The sequence below is a fragment of the Bombyx mori genome, chromosome 23, assembly GCF_030269925.1.
Source record: "Bombyx mori chromosome 23, ASM3026992v2".
Taxonomy (NCBI): Eukaryota; Metazoa; Arthropoda; class Insecta; order Lepidoptera; family Bombycidae; genus Bombyx; species Bombyx mori.
In genome coordinates this window covers 11,416,684-11,440,989 of record NC_085129.1, presented here as the reverse complement: position 1 = coordinate 11,440,989, position 24,306 = coordinate 11,416,684, and the positions used below count along the sequence as shown (strand labels likewise).

Here is a 24,306-nt window from a genome sequence, read left to right as displayed (position 1 = left end):
GCCCTCTTCCATCTTGTTCTGACTTCCAATACTGCCTGACTGCTGTGGATCGCTACACTCGATGGCCCGAAGTTTGGCCTATGCACGGAATAACAGCAGAAGAAGTGGCGAGCACCTTTGTAGCCGGTTGGATTGCTCGATTCGGAGTACCTGCTGTCATCACTACCGACCAGGGACGACAGTTCGAGTCGGACCTTTTCAGACGCCTTACTAATTTATGTGGTACTAAACGTATACGCACTACTAGTTACCACCCTTGTGCCAATGGGCTCGTGGAGCGCATGCATAGACAATTAAAGGCCTCTCTGATGTGTTATGATGATTCGTGGTTGAATGCATTACCTTTGGTCTTATTAGGAATGTGTTCGGCTTTTAAAGAAGATCTACAAGCAACAGTAGCGGAATTGCTTTACGGAGAAACCTTAACGCTTCCAGGGGAACTGTTAGTACCTCCCGGTCCTTCTGGCTTCGAGGACCCGACGGATTTTGTCGTAAAGTTAAGACGGCGTATGTCTAAATTGCGTCCCACTCCATGTTCCTCACACACTAAACCATCACCTTTCATATTTAAAAATCTTTCCACCGCCTCTCATGTCATGCTCAGGGAGGATTCGGTTAGACGTTCAATGCAACCACCTTACTCTGGTCCTCATAGAGTTATATCTAGAGCCGAGGACGGAAAAACGTGGTCGATTGATGTAAAAGGGAAACAGGTGACGGTCAGTGTCGACAGAATTAAGCCAGCTTTCGTCGAGCATTCTTTAGTAGATCTCGTTCCAGCACCAGCACCGAGGGTTTCTGTGCCTCAACCAGCGCAACCGGATGCTACTAATGTCCCTTCATGTCCACTCGTGCCTTCGGCACCTCTAACTGCTACTCCTACATATACACCTCAATATACCACCCGGTCAGGTCGCAGAGTCCACTTCTCCAAACCTTTCGACCTATGATAATTTTTCTCTTTTTCTGCGGATTCTCCTTCTCCGTAGGGGGGTGGTGTGGCGTTTTATTATGCGTAAGCCGGAACGCACGAGATGTGGGAAAAAGGATATAGTCTGTGACACAATACCTTTTTACCGCCAAAATATGAAAAACATAAAAATAATTTATAATGTGTTAAATAACTAATTTAATGTAATTACTTTATGCCGCTACCACAATAAAATTTATATTGTTCCAACTGTGGTGTTAATTACATAAAACACGACCAGGCGAAATAAAGAAGAGACTCTATATGAATTCCCTCAATCTTAACAGACAGACACATCTAGTTTTATTTATTCGAGATCTTCAACGATCCAAGGAAGTTGTACATAAACACAGTAGATAAATAGTTTTAATGAAATCAGTTCCTTGAAATGGCCGTACATATATAGGTTGTCAGTGTCACTCGCCTAAAAGAATTGACAATCAAAGCATAGAGATCAGCGGCATTCAAGATCGAGTGTCTATGTCCATATGTTAAAAACACGCTATTTTGTCTATTAGTAGTGGAAAATGAAAATGTGCTGTACTTGGTGAATTCAGATGTTACAGTTTCGTTCGTCTGTTTTTGTGTTAATTTCATATTTAACCAAACTATGAAGCTATTGTTACTATTTTAATACACTGAATAGCTATGTAACACCCAAAAAACTATTAAATCATAGTATAATTCAACCTAAAATGTATTCCAACAAGGATGCGGCAAATCCAGGATATCCCACCCAGTGGGCCTTGAATCCAACGGCCTATCAAAATGTGGACTGCAGTGAAGTCGACTGGGCGGCATTGGCTCAGCAATGGATAGCTATGAAAGAAGCTGCTGCCATAGTGGCACCGGCGCCACCTCCACCCAAACTCGATGTAGAGGAAGGAGAAGCCCCCATGGAGGTGGAAAATACCGAAAACAACACCGATGTACAGTTGCCTCCAGGTGCAGAGTGGAACTCATCAACGAATTCCTGGGGCGGTTCATGGAATCAATGGGGTATTTTTAATAAAGAAATTGCAGTCAATGACTTGTTAAAAATTGAAACACTTAACAACTAATAGAACTAATATTTATTTTCAAAGTAACAAATTATTTATGAATGTAAAACAAGTGTTTTAAAATTAAAATACAAGTAACAAAATGCTATCCCCATCTATAGTTCACATGATATACCTAATTCAAACGATATCGACTTCCTAACACCTAAGTGGGAGTGTCACAAGCCAATAGTTTTGCAAATTGCAAACATTATTCACATGCAACATCTGTTTGTAATAATAGTATCTTTAATTATATCTCATTTGATTTATTCTTAATGATTGGTATACGAAAGAATATTGATGGGTAGTAGTAAAACTGCAATAAATTTAATTCATGATAGACATAGGCAACTGTTTGTTTTATTCCATATGGAGGAGGTCACAGCCCACCTGGTGTGAAATAGTTACAGCAGCCCATAGAAATCAGAACATGTCATATGTGTGTTATCCTATGGAGTTGTATTTTGTAATTAAGTCATGAGAGAACAAGCTCTGGTCTTAAGTGGTTACCAAAGCCCACAGATATCACAACATCATTTCCACCATTGACATTGAAACTGGAGGTCTATTGTTTCAATTATAAAATACATTCATTTAACACTTCTTCCTCAGAGATGTAAATTTTGAAAATGTGTAAAGTATGTATTTTATTAAAAAAAAGTTCCAGCTGGATTTGAACATTGAAATAACAATAGAATAGAATATATGCTCTGGCTTTAGGTGAAGACATCTTCATTCTCTGACTAATTTATGAACTCATTTTTTCCTAATCACTTTAAAACTCGAAGTCAACAGAACTTAGTGATAGTTAATGACATCACTTTAAAATCAAATAAACAGGATGGGGTTGGCCAGGTCATGGAGATCCAAAAGTTCCTTCCGAACCTACTTTACCTTTGATCGACGGGTTTCCCATGCAACCTGATGCAACTGGACCTTCCATATCAGGGTAAGAATTTATTGATTAATTTTAATGTGAACTTAAGGCTTTATTGATAAATTTTAATGCGTGTAAATAAAAATAAAGTAATTCGAATATCATATACGATAGGACTATAACAACAAAAAGAAGCAAAAAACTTTAAAGCTCTTTAATCTCAAATCTTTTCAGAACTTTTCAACTAGTAATTGAAAAAAGTAATTGAAAATCCAACTTAATAAATTCTAGTTCTAGGGGTAATTCTCGTTCAATACATGAATTTGAAGTGACTTTTAATGAGTATGTACATCTTTTATAGAAGACAGCAGCCTGGCTGTGATTCTGGCTTTGCTAGTATCCAGTGGTGATGGTCACCTCTTAGTGGGACTGCCTACTTGTGTCTTAGACAGTAATAAAGCAAAGAAATAAATTGTTATACAAAACTCATAAGTTTCATTAATACTTCCACAGCTATACAACAGCAGCGGGGAGTGGACCTACATTTCAACATGGGTACTGGACAGCTCCACAAGCTGATCAACAAACATCAAATAGAAGTAATAGTCAAAATAGAGATAGAAGGTCAAAAAGCAAGAATAAAGAACACAATAAAACCAGAATTCCAAGGCCACAAAGGTGAACACTCTAATTCCAATAATAATAATTAAAATAAGCCTTTTAATCCATGCAAATAGTAGGTTACATACATATTTCAAATATAAAGAAGAAAAGAAAAAAAGAAATAAAAATCTTTTTTCTTTTCTTATTTTTTCTTATTCCAATACTGAAACTTATATGAACTGTTATTTAATGGTGATAAGACTCAGTGGTATTACAGCTAAATTATTTTCTTATGAAAAGAAAATCATTTAAGATATACCATTTCTAGAACTGGCAATACCTTATGTCTCAAAGTTAATGATTTGTGTCCATTATGGTATCAAGCAAAGGCAGTTAAAGTAATTTGTTACATTCCGGTGGCTTATTAGCAAACAAAATCATTTGAGTAGAAAGAATGATTTAGAAAATGTATACAAACCATTTATTTGCTACCTCTATAAACATTGGGTAAAGTATATATTAAAATCTCAGTTGAAAATATAACTTTCAGAGATAAACCAGGAATAAATCCAGTTATTCCACCAGCTATGCCTGGCATTGGCATGCCGACGATTGATGCTGCAAAAAGAAGACAACTTCCAGCTTGGATAAGAGAAGGTAAATTGGTAATTCTTGAATAATAGTCATAGAAAATACCTAGCAAAATACTAATACCTAATGTGAATAATAGAAATAGATTTAATAGATGCAGAGATATATTGCAAATATTGCATTTCGGATCCTCCCGATCCACTAACGGTGCTTTTAGGTACCTCAAGCACCGGTCACCGTTCAGCCTTTCGGCTTCGACGAGTAAATTAACCCTCAGACACAGCCCACTGAGTTTCTCGCCGGATCTTCTCAGTGGGTCGCGTTTCCGATCCGGTGGTAGATTCTGCAAATCTCGGCTCTTGCTATGGTTCGTGTTAGCAAGGTTGACAGGTTTGAGCCCCGTGAGCTCACATACTAGTTGAGGTTCCGCTGAAATAGCCTCTGAAGGTTATCAGCTTAGGTAGGAAAAAAAAAACCAAATATGGGAAGTCGGAACTCAGCCCGGCTGATATTATGTAGTCATTGCACCATCCCAAAGACCAAATAAAATGATTGCCCCATTCCTGAATTTTTATTCAATTAATCTGAAATGATGACTACAACCTCAAGTACTTATAGCCTGATGGTTTTCATGCCATCCTTGTAAGTCCTCAAATAAGATGCAATTTAGAGATGTTACTAAGATTAACTGTCCCTTAGATTTGTTGTTTGATTTTCTTTTGTTAAATTTATTTACTTTAGAAGTACTTTAAAAGAAAAATATATTCAACACTTAGATTTTAGTCAAACTTCCAGCAATGCGATGGACATTTTCCATTGTTTGTGTTTAGTAATTCTGTGATGTATTACTGCCCATATTAGAAGGTAAGGGTAAAAGTCATTAAGTTATTGATTGAGTTAAAGCACTCTTCCTTTTTTTATCCTGTATTTTTTTTCGTAAAGAAAAGCATTTATCTTCAGTTTAATTTGATAATAGGTAGTGTATATATGTAGGTTGACAGAATTGACAAAGTGAAGATATTCCCCTAAGGACACGAAATAGCTCAGCAGATCAACAGTTCTGTAGGTGAAGAATTACTTTAGGATCATCAGGAAAGAGGGGTGTTCAAAATTTTATTGTTTTGAAGTAAAGTCAAATATATGTTGTAAATTCTATTACCACGATTCAGATCTCTGTCAAATATTTTCTTTTTTATGATAGCTACCGCTACGGTATTACTCCAGTGGTAGAGGTGAGATGACACATATTGAGTTTCTGCTGCAAAATGATTGTATAATGCATTATGCTAAACAATTGAGACTTCCTGTCCTAGGTGCGTGGCAGCATTCACGTGGTGATGTCTGGGACTCCAGTAACAATTTTTCACTAGTTGAGCCATGAGCTGGTTCACCAGTCTACGTAATAAAATAAATATTTTTTTTCTTCTAAATACAGGTTTAGAAAAAATGGAAAGGGAAAAACAGAGGGCAATAGAACGAGAACAGGAAAAGAAAGCAAGAGAAGAAGCAGAAAAAGAGAAAAAACGGTTAGAAGAAGAAGAGTTGGAGCGAATGAAGGCAGCTGCTAGTGGACAACCTGTACCTCCACCTAAAAGCAAATTCGTAAGTTAATTTATTTTTCGAAACCTATAACTTGTAGATATAAAGAAGAAAGAATGAGTGTGTGCATGTCTGCAATATAATATTGTAATTTTATATTCTTAAATATCTTTTAGCATTAACTACACAACTAACAATTTATTTCAACTTAAAAAGTACAGTTAGATTTGAAGCAATCCTACAACCTCTGGTTTGTTGTATCATGACACATCATGAGCTCCAGACTAAATGACAGATCTTGCTAATATCAATTACAGAATTAATCAATTGTGTGAAATAAGTAACTCTTTCAGGAGGCTGTGTATCCTTTACAACAATATACTACAAAACATTCAGTTATATATTATCTATCTATACTAATATTATAAAGAGGAAAGATTTGTTTGTTTGTTTGTTTGTTTCGAATAGGCTCCGAAACTACTGGACCGATTTGAAAAACTCTTTTTCCATTAGAAGCCGACATTGTCCCTGATGAACATAGGCTACTTTTTTAAATTTTTTTTTATTTTATTTTTTTGGTTTCATGTGTGTTTTAATGTTTCCGAAGCGAAGCGAGGGCGGGTCGCTAGTACATGAATAAACATATAGCATGTTCTGGTATTGGGGCTTTTACTCCAGATCATTTCAGCATAAAATGAGTAATGAAAACACAAGTCTGCCATTTACTTTGGATTCGAATTTTCGCCAGATGCATTTAAACAATCTTTTTCATTCGAAGTATTCAAGTCGTGTTAAGCCTTAAGATATTTTTGTCTATAGTATATTCATTCGGCTTCTTCAATAAATTGTTGGAAATGATAATGCAAGTCTGACCCTCTCAAATTACTAGAAGTCTTTTTTTATTATGCTCCCATACCTGTAGTTTGGTTTCCTATCTAACTTCTCAATTCCTATCCTGAATTCTGGTGGTAATGTGTTCCAAGTTTCCATATTTGATAATTTTACTAATACTACATATTATAGGAGTCCGATTCGGAAACGGAAGAAATGGAACCAGACACCAAGGAGGAACCTTCAGCGTCGACTCCAATTAAGGAAGAACGTGGTGAGATTCGTCGTGAGGAAAATGAAAAGATTCGAGATGTCCCTTCCCCTCTCATTAAGAAAAGTAAAGACGAGATTATGCAGGAAGTAGTGAGTAAAATAAATTGGTTTCCTTTTTTTTTTGTAAAACCGTAGGGCGTGCTCTAAGCCCGCACGGTTAGGCACCACCCTGCCTATTTCTACCGTGAAGCATTAATGCGTTTCGATTTGAAAGATGGAGCAGCCTTGTACTGTAAAACTGAGTTTTGGCACTAATGTCTAAAGGTGGGTGACGGTTGTATGTACTTTTTCTTTAATTTCCACTGACCACTTAACACTATGTGGGCCATAAGCTCGTTCACCCATCTAAGCAAAAAACACATCTATGCAAATATGGAAAGTATGATGTATACTGTACAATTAATTCACAAAATATGCACCTATTTACTAAAAACCCCGCAAAATTGACTAACCTATAGAGGGAGAAATACTATGGAAATATTCAACTGAAACTGAATACCTGAACACTTAATTAGATTTAATTAATTGGCACTCAAAATGTGTCGACATTAGGAGTGGGTGATATAAATCGTATATAGATTCAATATCTATATATCGCAACAATATCGTTGAACCCGATATCGCCCCGCACGAAATCTATATATCGATATCAGCCGATACACGATATTGCTCGATGTGATGCGCATCGCCATATCGTACCGATTCGTGAATCGAAATCTATATTTCGATATCAGCCGATACACGATATTGCTCGATGTGATGCGCATCGCCATATCGTACCGATTCGTGAATCGAAATCTATATATCGATATCAGCCGATACACGATATTGCTCGATGTGATGCGCATCGCCATATCATACCGATTCGTGAATCGAAATCTATATTTCGATATCAGCCGATACACGATATTGCTCGATGTGATGCGCATCGCCATATCGTACCGATTCGTGAATCGAAATCTATATATCGATATCAGCCGATACACGATATTGCTCGATGTGATGCGCATCGCCATATCGTACCGATTCGTGAATCGAAATCTATATTTCGATATCAGCCGATACACGATATTGCTCGATGTGATGCGCATCGGCATATCGTACCTATTCGTTAATATCAGCAATATTCGTTTGGTTCGTATCGAATCGGCCAGAGTGAGTGAGCGCACGATAGGGATATCATGTGATGAATGAAACAGAAACAGGCATTATCCACACAATTGTAAACCTTATATTTAAGTCCATATGTCTGTAGATTATTCTTAGCGTATCAGCAGGATACAATTAAGGAAAGAAGTTTCAACTTTCGACCCTAACTTGAATGCAGTATAGCCTATTTGCATCGTTGAATTTAATTTCACGCGCTTTGACCTTGAACTAGAATTTTTGGACAAGTGTTTATAAATACTTAAAAGTTTTTTGTGTTTGATTTTTAAAGTAACACATTTTTCTATTTTTAGTTGAATCCAAATAATTGAGTTTATTTCTTGTGTTTGTATTAAACTTTTGAAATCTACACTCTTTTGGTATATTTTGTAATTTTAAATTAAGACACAAAATACTAAAAACTGAAAATAATGTAGCCAGTCCTAAGCCTGGTAAAAGCATGAAGGAAAGTTTTTTTGATATTTTTATTTTCATGTTCTTTTTATTACTTTAAGATCATATTATAAATTGATATCAGAAAACCAACCGTATAACGTTGACTTAAATCTATATCTACTACGATATTATATCAGCGTATCGTTTCAAATCTCAAATATCATGAATCGAGAAAATCTACTAGCATCCATCAATATATAGATTCAGAAAATATATAGATTCAACTAGCTGACCCGGCAAACGGTGTCTTGCCATATATAAGATTTCTAGAGAATTTCTAAAATACTAACTTATTGGAAGTGTATAAGGATGTGGAATATGAGTGAAAAAGGCCTGGAGCGCTGGGAACGATGAGGGAATTTTGTTTAAAAATAACAAAACACCAAACATTAATTGTTTTAATTTATTAAAAGTAATAATTATATATATAATTACAGTCAAAACCGTTTACTGCGACATCGTTTAATACAACATGCCGGTTATAATAACCAAGAACAAAGGTCCCGGCTGAATGCCATATGACCGCCTTATTAAAAATATTGCTTTCTACGACATTGGTAATAACGACATACCTCATAAAACGACCACATTTAACTAATATTTCGGAGAATTAGATCTGTTAGAACGACCGGCTAAGCTGTATTGTAAACAATTTGAATAGGTATCCACATTTGTCTTCAATGGCTTTTAAAATCAGGAAAGAAAATAATAGGATTTAGTTTAGTGTAGGGTCTTTTCTAATTCTTAGAAACAAAACACGCGCATGCGGTAGTCAAAGCCCGCTTCTTCATATCTCTTCAGTTAGTTTGTTACTTATCTATACACAAGACGCACCAAAACTTTGTAGAGTTATTCGTGAAACTTTCAAAATGTCGCAAAGAAAAAGAAAACAAATTAATATTGAAGAAAAATCGCGTATTATGTAAATATATTTTTCCAATAATTCCCTATCGATTTGTTTGTACTTGCACGATACACATTAAACATCACCGGTTGTTACGACTATCGGTTTTTACGACTGAATATGAGCAGTCCCTTCAATGTCGTTATAACAGATTTTGACTGTAATTCATTACATAATATTAATCTCTTAATGCTGCAGCGTGGACAATATTTTTTGTTAGCCCGCTTAAATAGGTATTCGTGGTATCAATATATGTTCACCTCGAAACTTGCCATTTAAAATGGTGCCTTCGATAACTTTTTTCATTATTTTTTTAATGACTAATCGCGTACCGTTTCATAGCCGTGGCGGGTTCAAATTACGAAGCAAAATAATTGGAGATCCAACCTTCAATTGTAAGTTATGTGGCGGCATGCCTGGCAAATCCAGTGAGTTCAAAAACTCTGTTGGAAAATTTACAGCTTCAGTGCCATCGCAAACTGTATCAATAGATCTATATGATACCAAGTCCCCTGGCATTAACTGTTGTATCTTCAGATTTAAAATGTCAACGTCCACATTTTTTGCAGCTAACATTGCTCTTTCTGCAAGCCACTCGAGATTTATGTAATTCGTGTGTACATCGGGAAATATTTGTTCAATGAGAGCATCTTGCGAATCAATGATAGTGCAGAAATCATTCGCTAATTTTATGTATCCAGTTTCAGCTATAGTGACTTTTCCATCACCGATATCTAAGAGTTGTTTAGAGAATGTTTCAGCGGATGGATCTTGAAGCATTTGAACGCGCATATTTACTTTCAGCTGTACTATTTCAACATTACGCCACAATGTCGATGATTTTAAGCAGGCGTTGATTTCATCAGCGTATGTTGAACGTGGAATGACGGGAAGTGTTTGTCTGAAGTCACCTGAAAGGACTAACAGAGTGCCACCAAATAGTTTGTCGTTGTTTTTAATATCTTTCAATGTCCTGTTCAACGCCTCAAGCGAATGTTTGTGTGCCATGGTACATTCATATTTTCCACTCTAAACACCGCCATGTCACTGCCTTTATGGACATAATTGCAAATGTATTTGATGCTCTTCACAGAACTGCAAAACTCAACATTAATATGAGCATTGTATGTTTTGCTCAGCAGGGGCGAATATGGCACGACCCAACGATTGTCAATATCAATGTCTGTGTTGCTGATGTTTATAATAAATGATTGTCCGCCATTATCTGGATTCCTTCGACGATATATTGGATATCCGTCGACATTTGTGATTGTATCGTTAGTGAAATCTTCAGGGAATTTTTTTGTACTTTTTCCATCTGATATGCAAGGCGATGAACTAAAAATGTTTAACTACTACGCTTGAAGCATAAACACTAATAATAGCCGAAAACTGTAGAGGTAACATCCCTACTCCGTGCTGTTTACTGGGTCAGAAGTGACACCTGTAGACATCTGGCGAGGATAACTAATTAAATGACGATTGATCAGTTTTCGACCGGAGAGGAAAAATGATTAAATTACTAAAATGGCTATTAAAAAATAAGGGTTGATCGTAGAAGGGTGAAAATTGAGGATTGTATGTATTTTTGTATGTTGTATCATAAAAAAATAGAAATTAAAATTTTTGTCTAAAATTAAAAAAAAAATATTTAGGGGTGGACTACCCCTAACATTTAGGGGGATGAAAAATAGATGTTGGCCGATTCTCATAGATACCAGATAAGCACAAAAAATTTCATCAAAATCAGTCGAGCCGTTTCGGAGGAGTATGGCAACGAAAACTGTGACACGAGAATTTTATATGTTAGATATCCGATATTGATCCTCGATATATAGATATGATTCAATACGCGGCAAAACCGATATTACCCACTCCTAGTCGACATACGACATCTCTTGATCATCCTTATAACTAAAATACATTCGGTACTGCAATTCGTGAAATATTCTACGGATAAACATAGATGGCGTTATATGTTTACTTGATATAGTTTAAGTAAATGTAAGTAAGTAAAATAAAGAAACTGTTGTTTGACCTTAATGATGTCACCAATCCACAAAGATGCAACACTGCTTGTAACTCACTATCATGATGGTGCTTGTTTTGGAACTTTTTAAGTCTACTACGGATGGACTGGTTTTATAATGTATGCTTCATTTTGAAATGATCAAGAATTGTTTGTGTAAGTTTTTTTTCCATCGTATGCAATTATCTTTATACAAAACTAGCTGACCCGGCAGACTTCGTAGTGCCTCAATCGATAAATAAAAGACCTAAACTTTTGTATAAAATAATCCTAAAACAAACAAAAGGAATCCGTCCGACGGGGGACATGTCAAAGGAAAATCAAAATTGTTAATTTTATTTCATTCCGAGCATTTTCATATTTATCTACCTTTTAAACCTTCTCTGGACTTCCACAAATAATTCAAGACCAAAATTAGCCAATTCGGTCCAGCCGTTCTCGAGTTTTAGTGAGACTAACGAACAGCAATTAATTTTTATATTTATATAGATAGATAATTTAAAAAAATAGAAAAAAAAAACATTTTTTTGCTATATCTATTTCCTATTGCTACACCACATCGCAATGAAAATAGATAACAGGATAAAAATTATTTTTGGTTGCTTTAATGAGTTTTCTGCGTTATACAATAGAGAATAGAGTTGAATTTAAAATGTATCGCTCGTTAAGTTTGCGCTTTTTGTAGTAATACATTCTGCGCTATGAAGCAGCATTAGTAGTAGATGCTTATGCCGGTGTAAGCTTTTGTGACATTCGGGGGAGCGTCATCGCAGATTAGCCTTCACTTGACCACTGTATCGGTCAATTAGCCTCAGGTTGATCTAATACCAACCGCGACCTTGACTACTCATCGACCTTAAATAAGTATATGCTATCATTTATGCTTCTAAATTCGAATCTTTTTCTTAGAAAATTATTGAAGGTTTTATTTTTGAGTCAGTCAGCTCAAAAGTAACCTAACCCACGACTTTTCATATTCGTGCTTATATATTGCAATTTATTTAACACATAATAAATGTTGATACAAAACCGCTATCCCTAGTTTCACCCATAGATAACAGATGGCTTTATAAACATTATTTTTGCTCGTATTGTTTTTGCCTATGAAGCAGTGTAAAAAACATTAAAACCTTATTATCTCCGTACTAACTATGGTAAGCTTAGGCCACTGTTGCGCGCTGACTGATTCAAAAATAAAACCTTATTTAATTTTCTAAGAAAAAGAAACGAATTTAGAAGCATAAGTGATCGCATATACGTGTTTTCACACTGAACCTTTTATTCTAAGATACCTATGTGGCCACATTTAGTAGGTTTTAGTAGGTACAAGAAAAATACACACCAGCTCGTATCAAATTTATATTTTCAAAAAGGATCTAAATATAAATATATATATTACAGAATTTACGCTTCTTTGATATCGAAACTTAATGATGGTCACCTTCACTTGTCATCAATCATGGACGTAAATACATCGTTTTTGTTATCGAGACGTCAAAGTGGGATGACTTATAAAAAATTATATAAGAAAAATGAGAAACCTTCTAAGATACCTATGTGGCCACATTTAGTAGGTTTTAGTAGGTACAAGAAAAATACACACCAGCTCGTATCAAATTTATATTTTCAAAAAGGATATAAATATATATATTACAGAATTTACGCTTCTTTGATATCGAAACTTAATGATGGTCACCTTCACTTGTCATCAATCATGGACGTAAATACATGTTTTTTGTAATCGAGACGTCAGAGTGGGATTACTTATAAAAAAAATGAGAAACCATAGTATTTTTTTTAAATTATATTCTAATTATCTTTTCATTTAATACAAATGTATAAATAAATACCGGTACCCAATTTGATTGATTAGGGATAATAAATACAAATACAATATCGTTTGTTAATTCCTCGGCCTAATAAAATTAACACCAGCCAGTTTAAATATTATAGAGGTCAATGATAAATAATTTAATAATTTCGAATTGAACCCGGATAGGAGCTTCTATGTCAGGTACATATTTCTACTTCGGTTCCGATTTGAAGAATATTATTTAATGTGACTTCTATAAAATTATTTTCATAATTGTAACTGTTTCAATTTCAATAAGAGCATCAGATGAGCCTCGTATTTTTTTTTTTTTTTTTTTATTGCCCTTGTAGGCAGACGAGCATACGGCCCACCTGATGGTGAGTGGTTACCGTCGCCCATGGACTTCAGCAATGCCAGGGGCAGAGCCAAGCCGCTGCCTACCAAAATTGTCGATACTGTCAATAATTTTCCAAAAGGAAATCGATAAAGTCAATGAAACGCAAATATTTATTGTGAATTACGTATTTTTGATTGAATTTTTTTAGCGTCATGACATATCTTTATGATAACACTATCGACTGAACACGGATTTTTGTTTATCTCTAAACGAATATTAAGATTAGTGAAATTAAAACGATTTCCTAGATAAATTTTAATCATAATTTCATCATTATTTTTATATCAATAAGATTTATTTTATTATTATTGCTTTGTTTAAGCCGACCATAATTTATTATAATGACGTTTTACGATGAACAACTTTTTTTAAATAAGCTTTTAAATATAGAAGTGTTACATAATTTAACAATAATAGTCGTATCACATGCCAGCAGTAATAAGTAGTTTATTTATTTATTGTATTGAACACGTTAAAATTTATATAAATTTAAATAATCTATTTTGTTTGTTTTTTTGTACTAGTAGTAAAACAAGTATGTTACCTGTTGTACGTTTAGGAAATTTAATTAATTTATTAGGACCCCTATCATAGAAGACAGGTTTGTTTTTCTCAATCCTTCACGATTCTATTATTATTAAGTAAAAGAAATTGGTGCAAACTACAGTAGGTACAGTTAAAGCGTATAGATAGCGATGAAACCAAACATAATAATAAGTGAAAATTAAATCTGTATACAGTATCAATAGTAAACTAAAACAAGTTTTAAACGTTTCGTTCGTGGCCTAAAGGATAAGACATCCGGTGCATTCGTATCTAGCGATGCACCGGTGTTCGAATCTCGCAGGCGGGTACCAATTTTTCTAATTAAATACGCACTTAACAAAATATGTTCACAATTGACTTTCTTGTTGAAGGAATAACATCGTGTAATAAAAATCAAAGCCGCAAAATTATAATTTACGTAATTACTGGTGGTAGGATGTCTTGTGAGTCCGCACTGGTAGGTACCACCACCCTGCCTGTTTCTGCCGTGAAGCAGTAATGCGTTTTGGTTTGAAAGGTGGGGCAGCCGTTGTAACAATGCTTACATGTAACAATGCTAACCTTAGAACTCATATCTCAAGGTGGATGGTGACATTTACGTTGTAGATGTCTATGGGCTCTGGTAACCACTTAACACCAGGTGAGCTGTTAGCTCGTCCACCAACCTACAATAAAAACTGCATTAAAATCATCATGCTACTGATCTAACATAAAGAATGAAGGAAAAAAAAGCAACTGTTCCGTAAAATATAAATACTTGCTTAATCTAATAAACGCATAAATACAGTCTACAGTACTAATTAGTTCTTGACTTTAAAGTTATGTTTAAAGACTTTAAAGCCAAGAACAAATTAGTTCTTGACTAATTAGTAGAACCAATTAGTTCTTGACTTTTAACTAAACGATACATAATTGCGTATCGTTTACTTGTTTGTTGGTGTATGAGTATCTGAGGACGTGTCTCAAATAGAACTTAAATAATCGGTTAAAAAAAGATTTTAAAAGAGTTGTAAGACTCTATTCTAGTAATTATCATTATCATTATATTCAAGTTCGACAACAGGATGTTACAATAGTATTTTGGTATTTATGTAAAGGAAATTCATTTCAATAGACTAAGGGAAAAATAATCGATAAAATACGTACGTACCGTTAGCAAGGATGTACTGTACTTTGTCTGTGTTGGCAATTGTATTTTAATTTATTTCATTGTCATATAAATTCATTATGATGAATAAAGGCACAATTATCCAATTCCGTTGTTTGACAAAATAATTTCTATAAAAAGCGTATTTATGCGATCCATTATTTATAAAACAACAATGTCCATCATATTTTATGATATTTTAGTAGGGTGAAAACTAGTTTAAATATAAATTAAAATTGAGAAAACACGCGTGAGGTTTTTTAACAACTATCGTATTTGGTTAAAAAAAATTTACTGCCAATAATTTGTTTCTTTCTATTCATGAGTCAGTTTTATCATTTTCGATTCCACGCTTAGGAGCGGTCAATGCAACAGACTTCGTCTATGGCATATATAAAAACATAATTTGCAAATTTAGCTACGTATATATAATGTATTCTGTAATTACATGTACCTATATATGTATATATTTATATATATATTTACAGATATGAATTATACAGCCACGAGCAAAAGTATTATGTATCACAATTAAACTGCCAGCTTTAGGATAGTTTAGCATTGGAGATTCAAATAAAATATATTTTGTAACTAGTATTTTTGCCTTATTATAATAAATGAATTAAAATTTCGTCGGTCCACCTTTTGATTTTATGACAGAAGCCACTTTTTTAGGCATTTCGACTCTAGCAACATTAAACATTCTTCTTTGGACAATTGTTGCCACTCCTTCTTTAAAGCAGCCAGTAGTGTGTTTTTATTAGTTATGGTGTTTCTCCGTATCATTTTCTTTAAAATAGACTAAATATGCTCTATCGGATTGAGGTCCGGCGATTGTGGTGGTCAGTCTATAAGCTCTATACGGTTTTGAGCCATCCACACCATAGAATGAGTAGATTTGTGGCAAGTGGCGTTGTCTTGCTGGAATTTTATTCCTTCACTTTGTGTCGCCGGCGCTAGAGCTGTTTCTAGGGCTATAATGTATTTTTCACTATTCATTTGCCCCTCAAACAACACCATTTCACCCACTCCGTCGACAGCCATACAACCCTAAATCAGAACTGAGCCTCCACCGTGTTTAATAATGGACACTACACATTCTTGTTTATATTATTTGTCCATTCGGCGCCTGACACAGATTGTATCGGCAGTTCCAAAGACCTGTACAAAAACAAAAAGCTAGTTAAATTTATGATTTCATTATTTTTATTACAGAATTAGTTTTCATAGATATCGTGATATTTTAATGTAAAACAAAAAGTGAATAACCTAACCTCAAAGTTAGCTTCGACCAATCTTCCACTGTCCAATCTTTATGTTCTAGGGCCCATTCCAAGCGATTTTTCATGCTTGATTTTTCAGGCTTGTTCCGATTTTTTAGCATGGTCCACACCAAAAATGTTATTCTCTAAGAATATGGCAGAAATATTTGCGTATATACAACACATGTATTTACTTGAAACTCTGACAACACACAAAAATTTGACATTTTCTAAAATAGCTAATTCGAAGAAATAATAATATTGGTATGTAAACGCACCTTCAAAACAATAATAATACCATAAAAATCTTATCTACACACAATTTTTCTATACATGTTTGTGCGTAATACTTTTGTTCGTGCCTGTATTTTTATATTATTATATTATTATATTATTACAGATATGAATTATATATAAAATAATTAATATTAATAAAATTACCTGTTTAATTTCCTCTTTTAGACTTATGTTGAAAAATATTTTATGTAAAATTATATTTTATTTATGGTAATGTGCTAACCATTTAGTATGTAATTAAATTGGTTGTGCTTATCGCATCTGTTGTGGGTATCGCAAAAGGCGGATTCACCTTGAAAGGCAATAGATGCAATCTTTATGGCATTTGCAATAGGAAATGCATAAGATGCAATTTTAAAAGTAATTTCAAAGTTAAAATATGAGTTACCAGTGAACTAAAGTCTCCACTGATATGCATTTATCTTACTATGACAACATATAAATAATAATTGTAAATTTCCATTCAACCCTAAACAACTAAACACAAGCGTACATATCGCGAATGAACAAACACAAACATTCATTTATACATTTATATTTCAATATAATCTGTTTGACATTAAATAAAAATCTACTTTTTCATGTGCTCAGCTAGGTTAACGACCTGCTTCCGAATTATCGGTCCTCAAGATCTACATGGCCGCTATAGAATTCGAATGCGTCCACCTACCTACTTCAAAACAATACGTTGAAGTATCATTTACAAAATGAATACCCCATAAAACAAATGCAACATAAATGATGTGTTGATAATCTGTTCCATCCTAGTAGTATTAAAATTAAGGTTACAAATTACGAATCTATATATTAATACGAGAGGCAAAAACTTTGTACCCCTGTTTACGAAAATTGCGCGGACAAAGGACTATAAAATTTCCCACACTTATAGAGAATATAGAGAAGGAGCGCAGAATGTTACTATTTTTTTAAATTATACATAAAAAATATGTACCTTAAAAAATTAAATAAAAAAATTACACACTACCATGAATTTCCACACACACACGCATGCATACTATTTGTTTATTGTCAAACTTTTCTTATTGCTTATAGTCTGTGGTCAAATTGAGAATAGATTAAATATTGTTTGTCTTTATTAATATTGGCAAAATCTGTGATTATAGAAGTATAATAGAGTCATAATAGTGTAAACTTATAATTTCAATTAATTATAGTCGAATTTCGACTACCGGGGGGGCACTATAGTAGAATTATTTTGTCCGTGCAGTTTGGGTCATAAAAAATCGGAGCGGTGAAGCGAGTATTTCGCTCTCTCTTCCACTCACGAGCCTCAGGGATGGGCATAGTGATGCGCATTATTGTTGTCGATAAGCGTTAACAAGCAAAATTTTTGAATAAATTTTGCCGTTTTGGTACAAAACAAAAGAGTAGCCATTGTGTCCCTAAAGAAATTCAGAGAGCGAATGCACAAAATCACATTTCTCTTTGACATATGTACTATAATTTGCAGGTAGGTACAAGAAATTACACATAAGATAAAAATGTCTCACCACCCTTCGTATACCACCCCGCCGCCGTGTATCTGCCTTCGATGACTCATTTGTTTTTATCGATAATGGTGTTGCGCCCGCGCAACATGCTCACCGCCCTAGCTGGGCTATGTTTTATGACCCAAACTGCACGGACAAAATAATTCTACTATAGTAGTGTTTAATAAATTAAAAATACCGAGAGCGAAGTCTCTGTATCTGCATATTATTAATATATTTTCATTGAAGAATTCGTACGTTTTTCTTACGACAAGGTTTATTAACAGATGCTGGCGGTCCGGAGATCGCTAACAGAAATCCTGCTAGAAGTGACCGACCAGGAAATTGAAACGGTGAGCCAGGAAGAATTGGCCCGATATACCGCCACTCAAGGTATTTGCTCTCACCCTAAGCTTTACGGGGACCGGACGGTCTCCGAGCCATTGTCTTCAGCGAGAAACGTTCGTTTATTGACTGTAAAACTGTGATTAACAATGATTCAAGAAGACCAAAAAAGTGCTGTGAATAATTTTAATTGACCGATAACGAAGTTTTATTTCAGATTCAGTATGCCTGTACATTGAATACATGTGGTGTCTGTGATTAATGTTGGTTTTATTTATATGGTAAAAGCATCGCGCATCAACGCCATGAAGGCGGGCAAGTCGAAGGCACTCGCCGCCATCGCTTCGGGCCTCGGTGAGTTCACTTCCTACTCCCGATCACGCCGGAATATCTCGCACACAGAAAAACACTATAATATACACAACCCCTAGCTAGACAACGCAGCGGAAATTTAACCGTATGTTTTACAAAACAAAGGATAAGTTTGCGGGATATTCTGCTTGAAACACTATGGGGCCTAGTAAAACAAATTAAATCAATAATTGTTTAATTCGTAAGGCACCATAGATGTTCAGTGAAAAGTTTGTTTTCAGCTATACCTACCTCAACGTATTTTTTTAATATTGACCTTAATATTGGCAATACGATAACGCAGTGTTTTAGCACTGATTTAGTTGGAAACATTTGGTAAGACCGCACAGAATTTCTTATTGATGTTGTACGAAATATTATTATTTCTTTACAACCTTAGCGAAGAGGAGGTATGACGTGCAAACTTTTTGTAAAAAAAAAAAACCACGGCCCCAAAAACTTCCACATAGTTGTGGTATTATTTTAATTAGAATTTATTTTCAAAAATTAACTTTTTCAATTGTCTGATGCTCTTGAATAATCAAGATTAATAAAATCACACGAATGTGTCCCAAAAAGATACGTGAGAACACAGCGCGATAATTATGTAAAATGAGTATGCATTCAAAAATTATGTCTGTCCATTTTTCCTTCCCTGCCTTTAAATTTTGAACACTTCCCTTCGTCTTTTTTTTTTCAATTTTAGTTCTATTAAAATTTTCACAATAACCTCGTCAAACGTTACTAAATTTAATATTAAATGAATATTTTATCGACAAAATAATCCCAGAAAGATTGTACGTCAAATCTCAAGAACAAAATACGAATTGTTTGTATAAAAAAAAAACATTATTTATTTTCTTGATTCTCCACGTACAGGGTTGGGAGCTTACGAAAGCAGCAGCGGCGAGAGCGATGACGAAAATCAAAATGATATCAGCGATCAACAACTACAGGTGAAATAAATTACAGTTTTCGTCATCGATTCTAACTATACTATATACTAACTATATTGAGACCTTAGAACTGATATCTCAAGGTGGGTAGCGCATTTACGTTTGTAGATGTCTATCGGCTCCGGTAACCACTTAACACCAGGTGGGCTTTTAGTTCGTCCACCCATCTAAGCAATAAATAAAAAAGTTTAATTCAATTAAATTGGTCTACCCTCAGTTGTGTTTTAGCCGACATATTATATCAAAATGTAAATAGGTCTTGGTTTGATAAAGCTACCTGCGTATTCCAATGCTTGTTTTCTGTTGGATTTGAAAACGAAAAATAATTAATCCATTCGAGAAGAAAAAAGGGTTTCTTTTTTCTGTGCGGTCGAGTCAGGTTGGCGCGTCAAATTTAACTTTAGTATGACGTTACGATTTGACGACGGACCATAAAAAAAAATATATGCACTTAATTAACTTTGCAACTCAGATTTAGGTTTAGGTTAATTACTACATATATCAATATAAAATAAATAATAAAATGCTTAATTCGGAAAAAAAACTTTCTAAGACTAGTTTTCGACGTCGAACAGAGTTAAAGCCGTGGCACGCTCGTAGACTTCATTACTCTATCTTGATAACAAAAGATATCATTTAAACTATCTCGCCTAGCACCCCATATGGAAAGTTTGTTCCTTTGTTGAATAATTATATTTGCATAGCCAAAATTATAACAATGGTATTCATTCTCTTGTCTATTATTCAAACTGTTAATTAATTATAATAAGCATTTTTTTGAAATACAGCCTTGACTACTATTATGAGGTATCTATCAAAATGATATAACTTTAAATTTATAACTTCTTATACTTTATAGTATAAGAAGTTATAAATAAATAAATAAATAAATAAATAAAATGATTGAGATGAAAATGTTCAATGAACTTAACGAAGGTCACAAAATTTTACAATATAATATTAAGTTGGGTCGATGTCGCAACCCTTTAGGGCAGTGGTCGGCAACCCACGGCTAGTGAGTTCCATGCGTTTCTTTGACTCCTCGACTACCACTCTTCCGCGAAAAGTTTAGTGCAGGCACGGAATATTACTTATTATCTTGCCCTGTAAGAGACCTGAAAACCGTTTTTTTTAACATAATGCTATAAAAATATGTTCACATATGATAACAAAAATTATTCTATGAATAAATTTCAATTGTGTTTTATCTATATTTAGCTCTTTTGCTTAATAAAGTTGCCGACTAATGCTTTAGGGTATGTTGCGTACAAGTTTCGTGCACTCTGCAGCGTTTGTCATCGAACCTGTCGCTTGCCACGAAGGGCTCGGCGAGTAAATTAACCACACAGACACAGCCCACTGAGTTTCTCGCCGGATCTTCTCAGTGGGTCGCGTCTCCGATCCGGTGGTAGATTCTGCCAAACACTACTACTAGGGCTAGTGTCAGCAACGTCCACAAGTTAGAGCCCCATGAGCTCACCTACTCGATCTGTGAATCTAACATAATCCCTCAAGGTCCCTAGAAAGGGTAGAAAAAAAATACTGCAGCAGATATTACGCTGCACCTGTGCGCATCCGTATCTGATGCTTCAGTATACCCCAGAGTTGCGTGATAGGGTCTTGATCAGGCGATACTATCTACAAGTCTAGAAGGGAATTGTGGTGGACTAACTCGTGGTTCCCGATATGTGGCATACAGAATTGTCTTGCTAATTATATTGTTCGATGACAAAGTCACATCCAGAACCAGATGTTAATTCATTGTGTTTTGACTTTTGTTTATTGTTCTCGTGCTTTATGTAAAATTTCGATGCATCAAAAGTCAATTGTTAAAATACGCACACTTAAAGACATTAATGAAATGGTTATGTGATTTACGTTAAAGGAAAATTCATCATATACAAACATACCCCAGTTCGAAATACGTATGACACGGAAAACCCCACGTAAACAGTTCATTTACTAGTATTACAAAGAAGAAGAAAAAATACAGTTTCCGTTAAAACCACAACAATTCGTTAGACAGAATTCTAGAAGCGACCTCATAATTCGCGGTCCGATTGTCCGACGCCGAGTAGACTCAGAGCTGGAAATTTCTTCTGCGACAGTATATGTTTTTTCTAAACCGTTCACACTATCTATTCTCATTGAAAATAATTTCTCTAGGAGATGATAAGGCGTAAGAAAATCGAGTTCGAGCGGACAGCCAGAGAGATAGAAGCGGAGGTTCGCCGAGCCGAACGTGACGGTGACGGAGTATCAACATCAATCCACAACACACCAGAGAGGCCTACGAAATCGGAGCGACGTTAGTCATATTTAAATCCTCACAAAATATTCTACATTTCAAATGATGTCCAATTTCGGAGTCATTTGGAGGGCAAAATTGGCGTCAAAATTGGTGGGAGTCCTCAACAGAACGAAGGGGTACTTCACGCCTGGACAAGGACTGTTCTTTGTCGTTCGAGAAGCAGCTGCCCTTGAGTTGTTAGGTCTCCATTGGAGGCGCTCGGGCAGCTGTTAGCAAACTCCATCTCTCCTGGCTGAGCCTTTACTCGCCCACCTGTCTTGGTGAAACTGGAAAGGCCTCTGGGCCACCAGTTATCCCTTATTCATAAAAAAGAAGTTATTCTTTATATGTCTATGTTTAAAAAAATCTATATCCGTTTTGTTTTCTTTATTGTTTTATGAATTTAAAGTAAAATCGATACTAAAGTAACGAATTTTAGCTACTCAATTCTGATTGTTGTATAGCCGCAAATATATCTAAAATTCACGTTCATTCATAGGTTCTTCAGCAACACCGCCTTTAGATAGCGAAACACCCGAAAAAATACTAGACAGACGACTATCTAAAGATAAGAAGAGCGTACACAAATCATCAGATAAAGTCGACGGGATCAAGAAATTGGATCCCATTTTAGAAGAAAGGTCTAGAAGAAACAGTAAGCGTGAACACACCCCTAGTCCACAGCATAAAAATAACTATAAATCAAACGATAAGGAGAGCACGTCGTCATCCAGCGACTCTGATGATGACTCCAGCAGTAGCTCTAGCGACTCGTCAGAAAGCGAACCCGAACCGAAACGCTCGAAAAAACGGAAACGCAGAAGCTCGAGCTCCAGCCATTCCCGAAAGAAGTACAAAAAGGAGAGAACCAGAAAAGATAAATACAAATCGCACGATAGACATTACAAAAACGACGAATATGACAGATACAGTTCGAAAAAGAAGGACGTTTACCAAGAGAAACACAAGTCGTCCAGGAGCAGCAAGGATTACGACAGGCAAAGGTACAGAGACGGGTCGGAGGAGGAGAGGGGCAGGAAGCGAGCCAAGCGGTCGCCGAGCCCGCGGCGCCGCGACCACGACAAGTACGATAGGTATGAGCGGTCTAGGGATCCGCGACGGTCGCGCAGTACCAGCTACTCCCGCCATCGTCGGTGAACATCAGGTTACAAACATTGCAGGTTGTATTTTTATCTAATTATCATCACAGTAAATACCCTCTGTAACAAGGATCAGAAGTTTTTAACTTTTCACATACATTATTATAATAATGACGTCTGAATGTGGAACATTCAGTTTGAAAAAAAAAAGGAAATTGAATAAAAAAATATTAACAAGAAAGTTTCATTGTTTATCAAGATCTATAAAATGTACTAATTTTTTTGTTTCTACTAAATCTCATGTTTCGTTTATTTATTTCATTTATATTCTTAGCAACTGGACCTTGACTGTATGCTGATGAAAGATTCATTAATGTGAATGATACAAATAAAATATTATAAACCATGGGCAGACTTCATGTTAAATCAATAATTTAAAAGAAACCATTTAACACTTCTTTTGAGATCAAATGTTCCTGTCACTCCAAACTAGAAACTTATCTTTGCAAAAAATGTTTGTGACAGAAGACAAGCAAAACATACACTTTCTCATTTATAATAACAGTAAACAATCTTACTACAGTATAAAAAATTACTTTATTCACAATCATTTAATTTATATTCAAGATCTAATTTGAAATAATATTTGAAAGCAAAAAAAAGTCAATAGAAAGTTTCATATCATTCTATTGAAGTGACGTGTTCTAATATTTCTATACAAAAAAAATAGAATACTATTTTTCGATAAAATTTAAAAGTAATAATGTTATTAATATTAAACACGTATTTTTCCTTCAATTGAATCCCAAATTTGAGCTTATTTTAATAAAGGCTGTGATCTATTTTAAAATTTATCTCTTACAGATGGAAGCTGTTATGTACGCGTTGAAGTGTATCTTAGTGATATTGTGTATAGTATTTTAGTGTGCAACAATCAATGATCCATCGCGTTATTCCAATAAAGTTTTTTTGAATCTATATTGATAAATTTCGTTTCTTTGTCCTTTCTGTGCATGATGGTATAAAAATGTTATAAAAGCAAAAAAAAAA

At 34.9% G+C, this 24,306-nt stretch overlaps 2 protein-coding genes across 5 annotated transcripts; both read left to right on the top strand.

The window, feature by feature from the left end:
- Window positions 1-80: 80 nt before the first annotated feature.
- LOC119630331 (uncharacterized) lies at window positions 81-950 on the top strand. Its single transcript, XM_038019340.1, has one exon. It carries the CDS (start codon window positions 81-83, stop codon window positions 948-950), a length of 870 nt encoding a protein of 289 aa, XP_037875268.1.
- A 437-nt stretch (window positions 951-1,387) lies between these two features.
- LOC101738549 (arginine/serine-rich protein PNISR) lies at window positions 1,388-24,244 on the top strand. 4 transcript variants are annotated; one of them, XM_062675254.1, is made up of 12 exons: window positions 1,388-1,915; window positions 2,854-2,962; window positions 3,404-3,568; window positions 4,044-4,150; window positions 5,520-5,686; window positions 6,647-6,817; window positions 18,502-18,607; window positions 18,848-18,913; window positions 19,790-19,866; window positions 22,033-22,174; window positions 22,656-23,337; window positions 24,121-24,244. In XM_062675254.1, the coding sequence occupies exons 1-11, from the start codon at window positions 1,666-1,668 to the stop codon at window positions 23,312-23,314; spliced, it is 2,019 nt and encodes a 672-aa protein (XP_062531238.1). In that variant the 5' UTR covers window positions 1,388-1,665; the 3' UTR covers window positions 23,315-23,337; window positions 24,121-24,244. The 4 variants fall into 4 exon arrangements, with proteins under 4 accessions (XP_062531238.1, XP_012551373.1, XP_004932690.1 ...); XM_004932633.4 differs by having other exon boundaries at window positions 1,402-1,969; XM_012695919.4 differs by having other exon boundaries at window positions 22,656-24,244.
- The last annotated feature ends 62 nt before the right edge of the window (window positions 24,245-24,306 follow it).

What these genes read in the sequence shown, in the direction of transcription:
- LOC119630331 (XM_038019340.1), top strand. Translation starts at nt 81, where the DNA reads ATGCACGGAATAACAGCAGAAGAAGTGGCGAGCACCTTTGTAGCCGGT.
- LOC101738549 (XM_004932633.4), top strand. Translation starts at nt 1,666, where the DNA reads ATGTATTCCAACAAGGATGCGGCAAATCCAGGATATCCCACCCAGTGG. An exon ending in CGGTTCATGGAATCAATGGG is followed by an intron (nt 1,970 to 2,853) that starts GTATTTTTAATA and finishes TCAAATAAACAG; the next exon opens with GATGGGGTTGGCCAGGTCAT. An exon ending in TCAGCGATCAACAACTACAG is followed by an intron (nt 19,867 to 22,032) that starts GTGAAATAAATT and finishes TAATTTCTCTAG; the next exon opens with GAGATGATAAGGCGTAAGAA.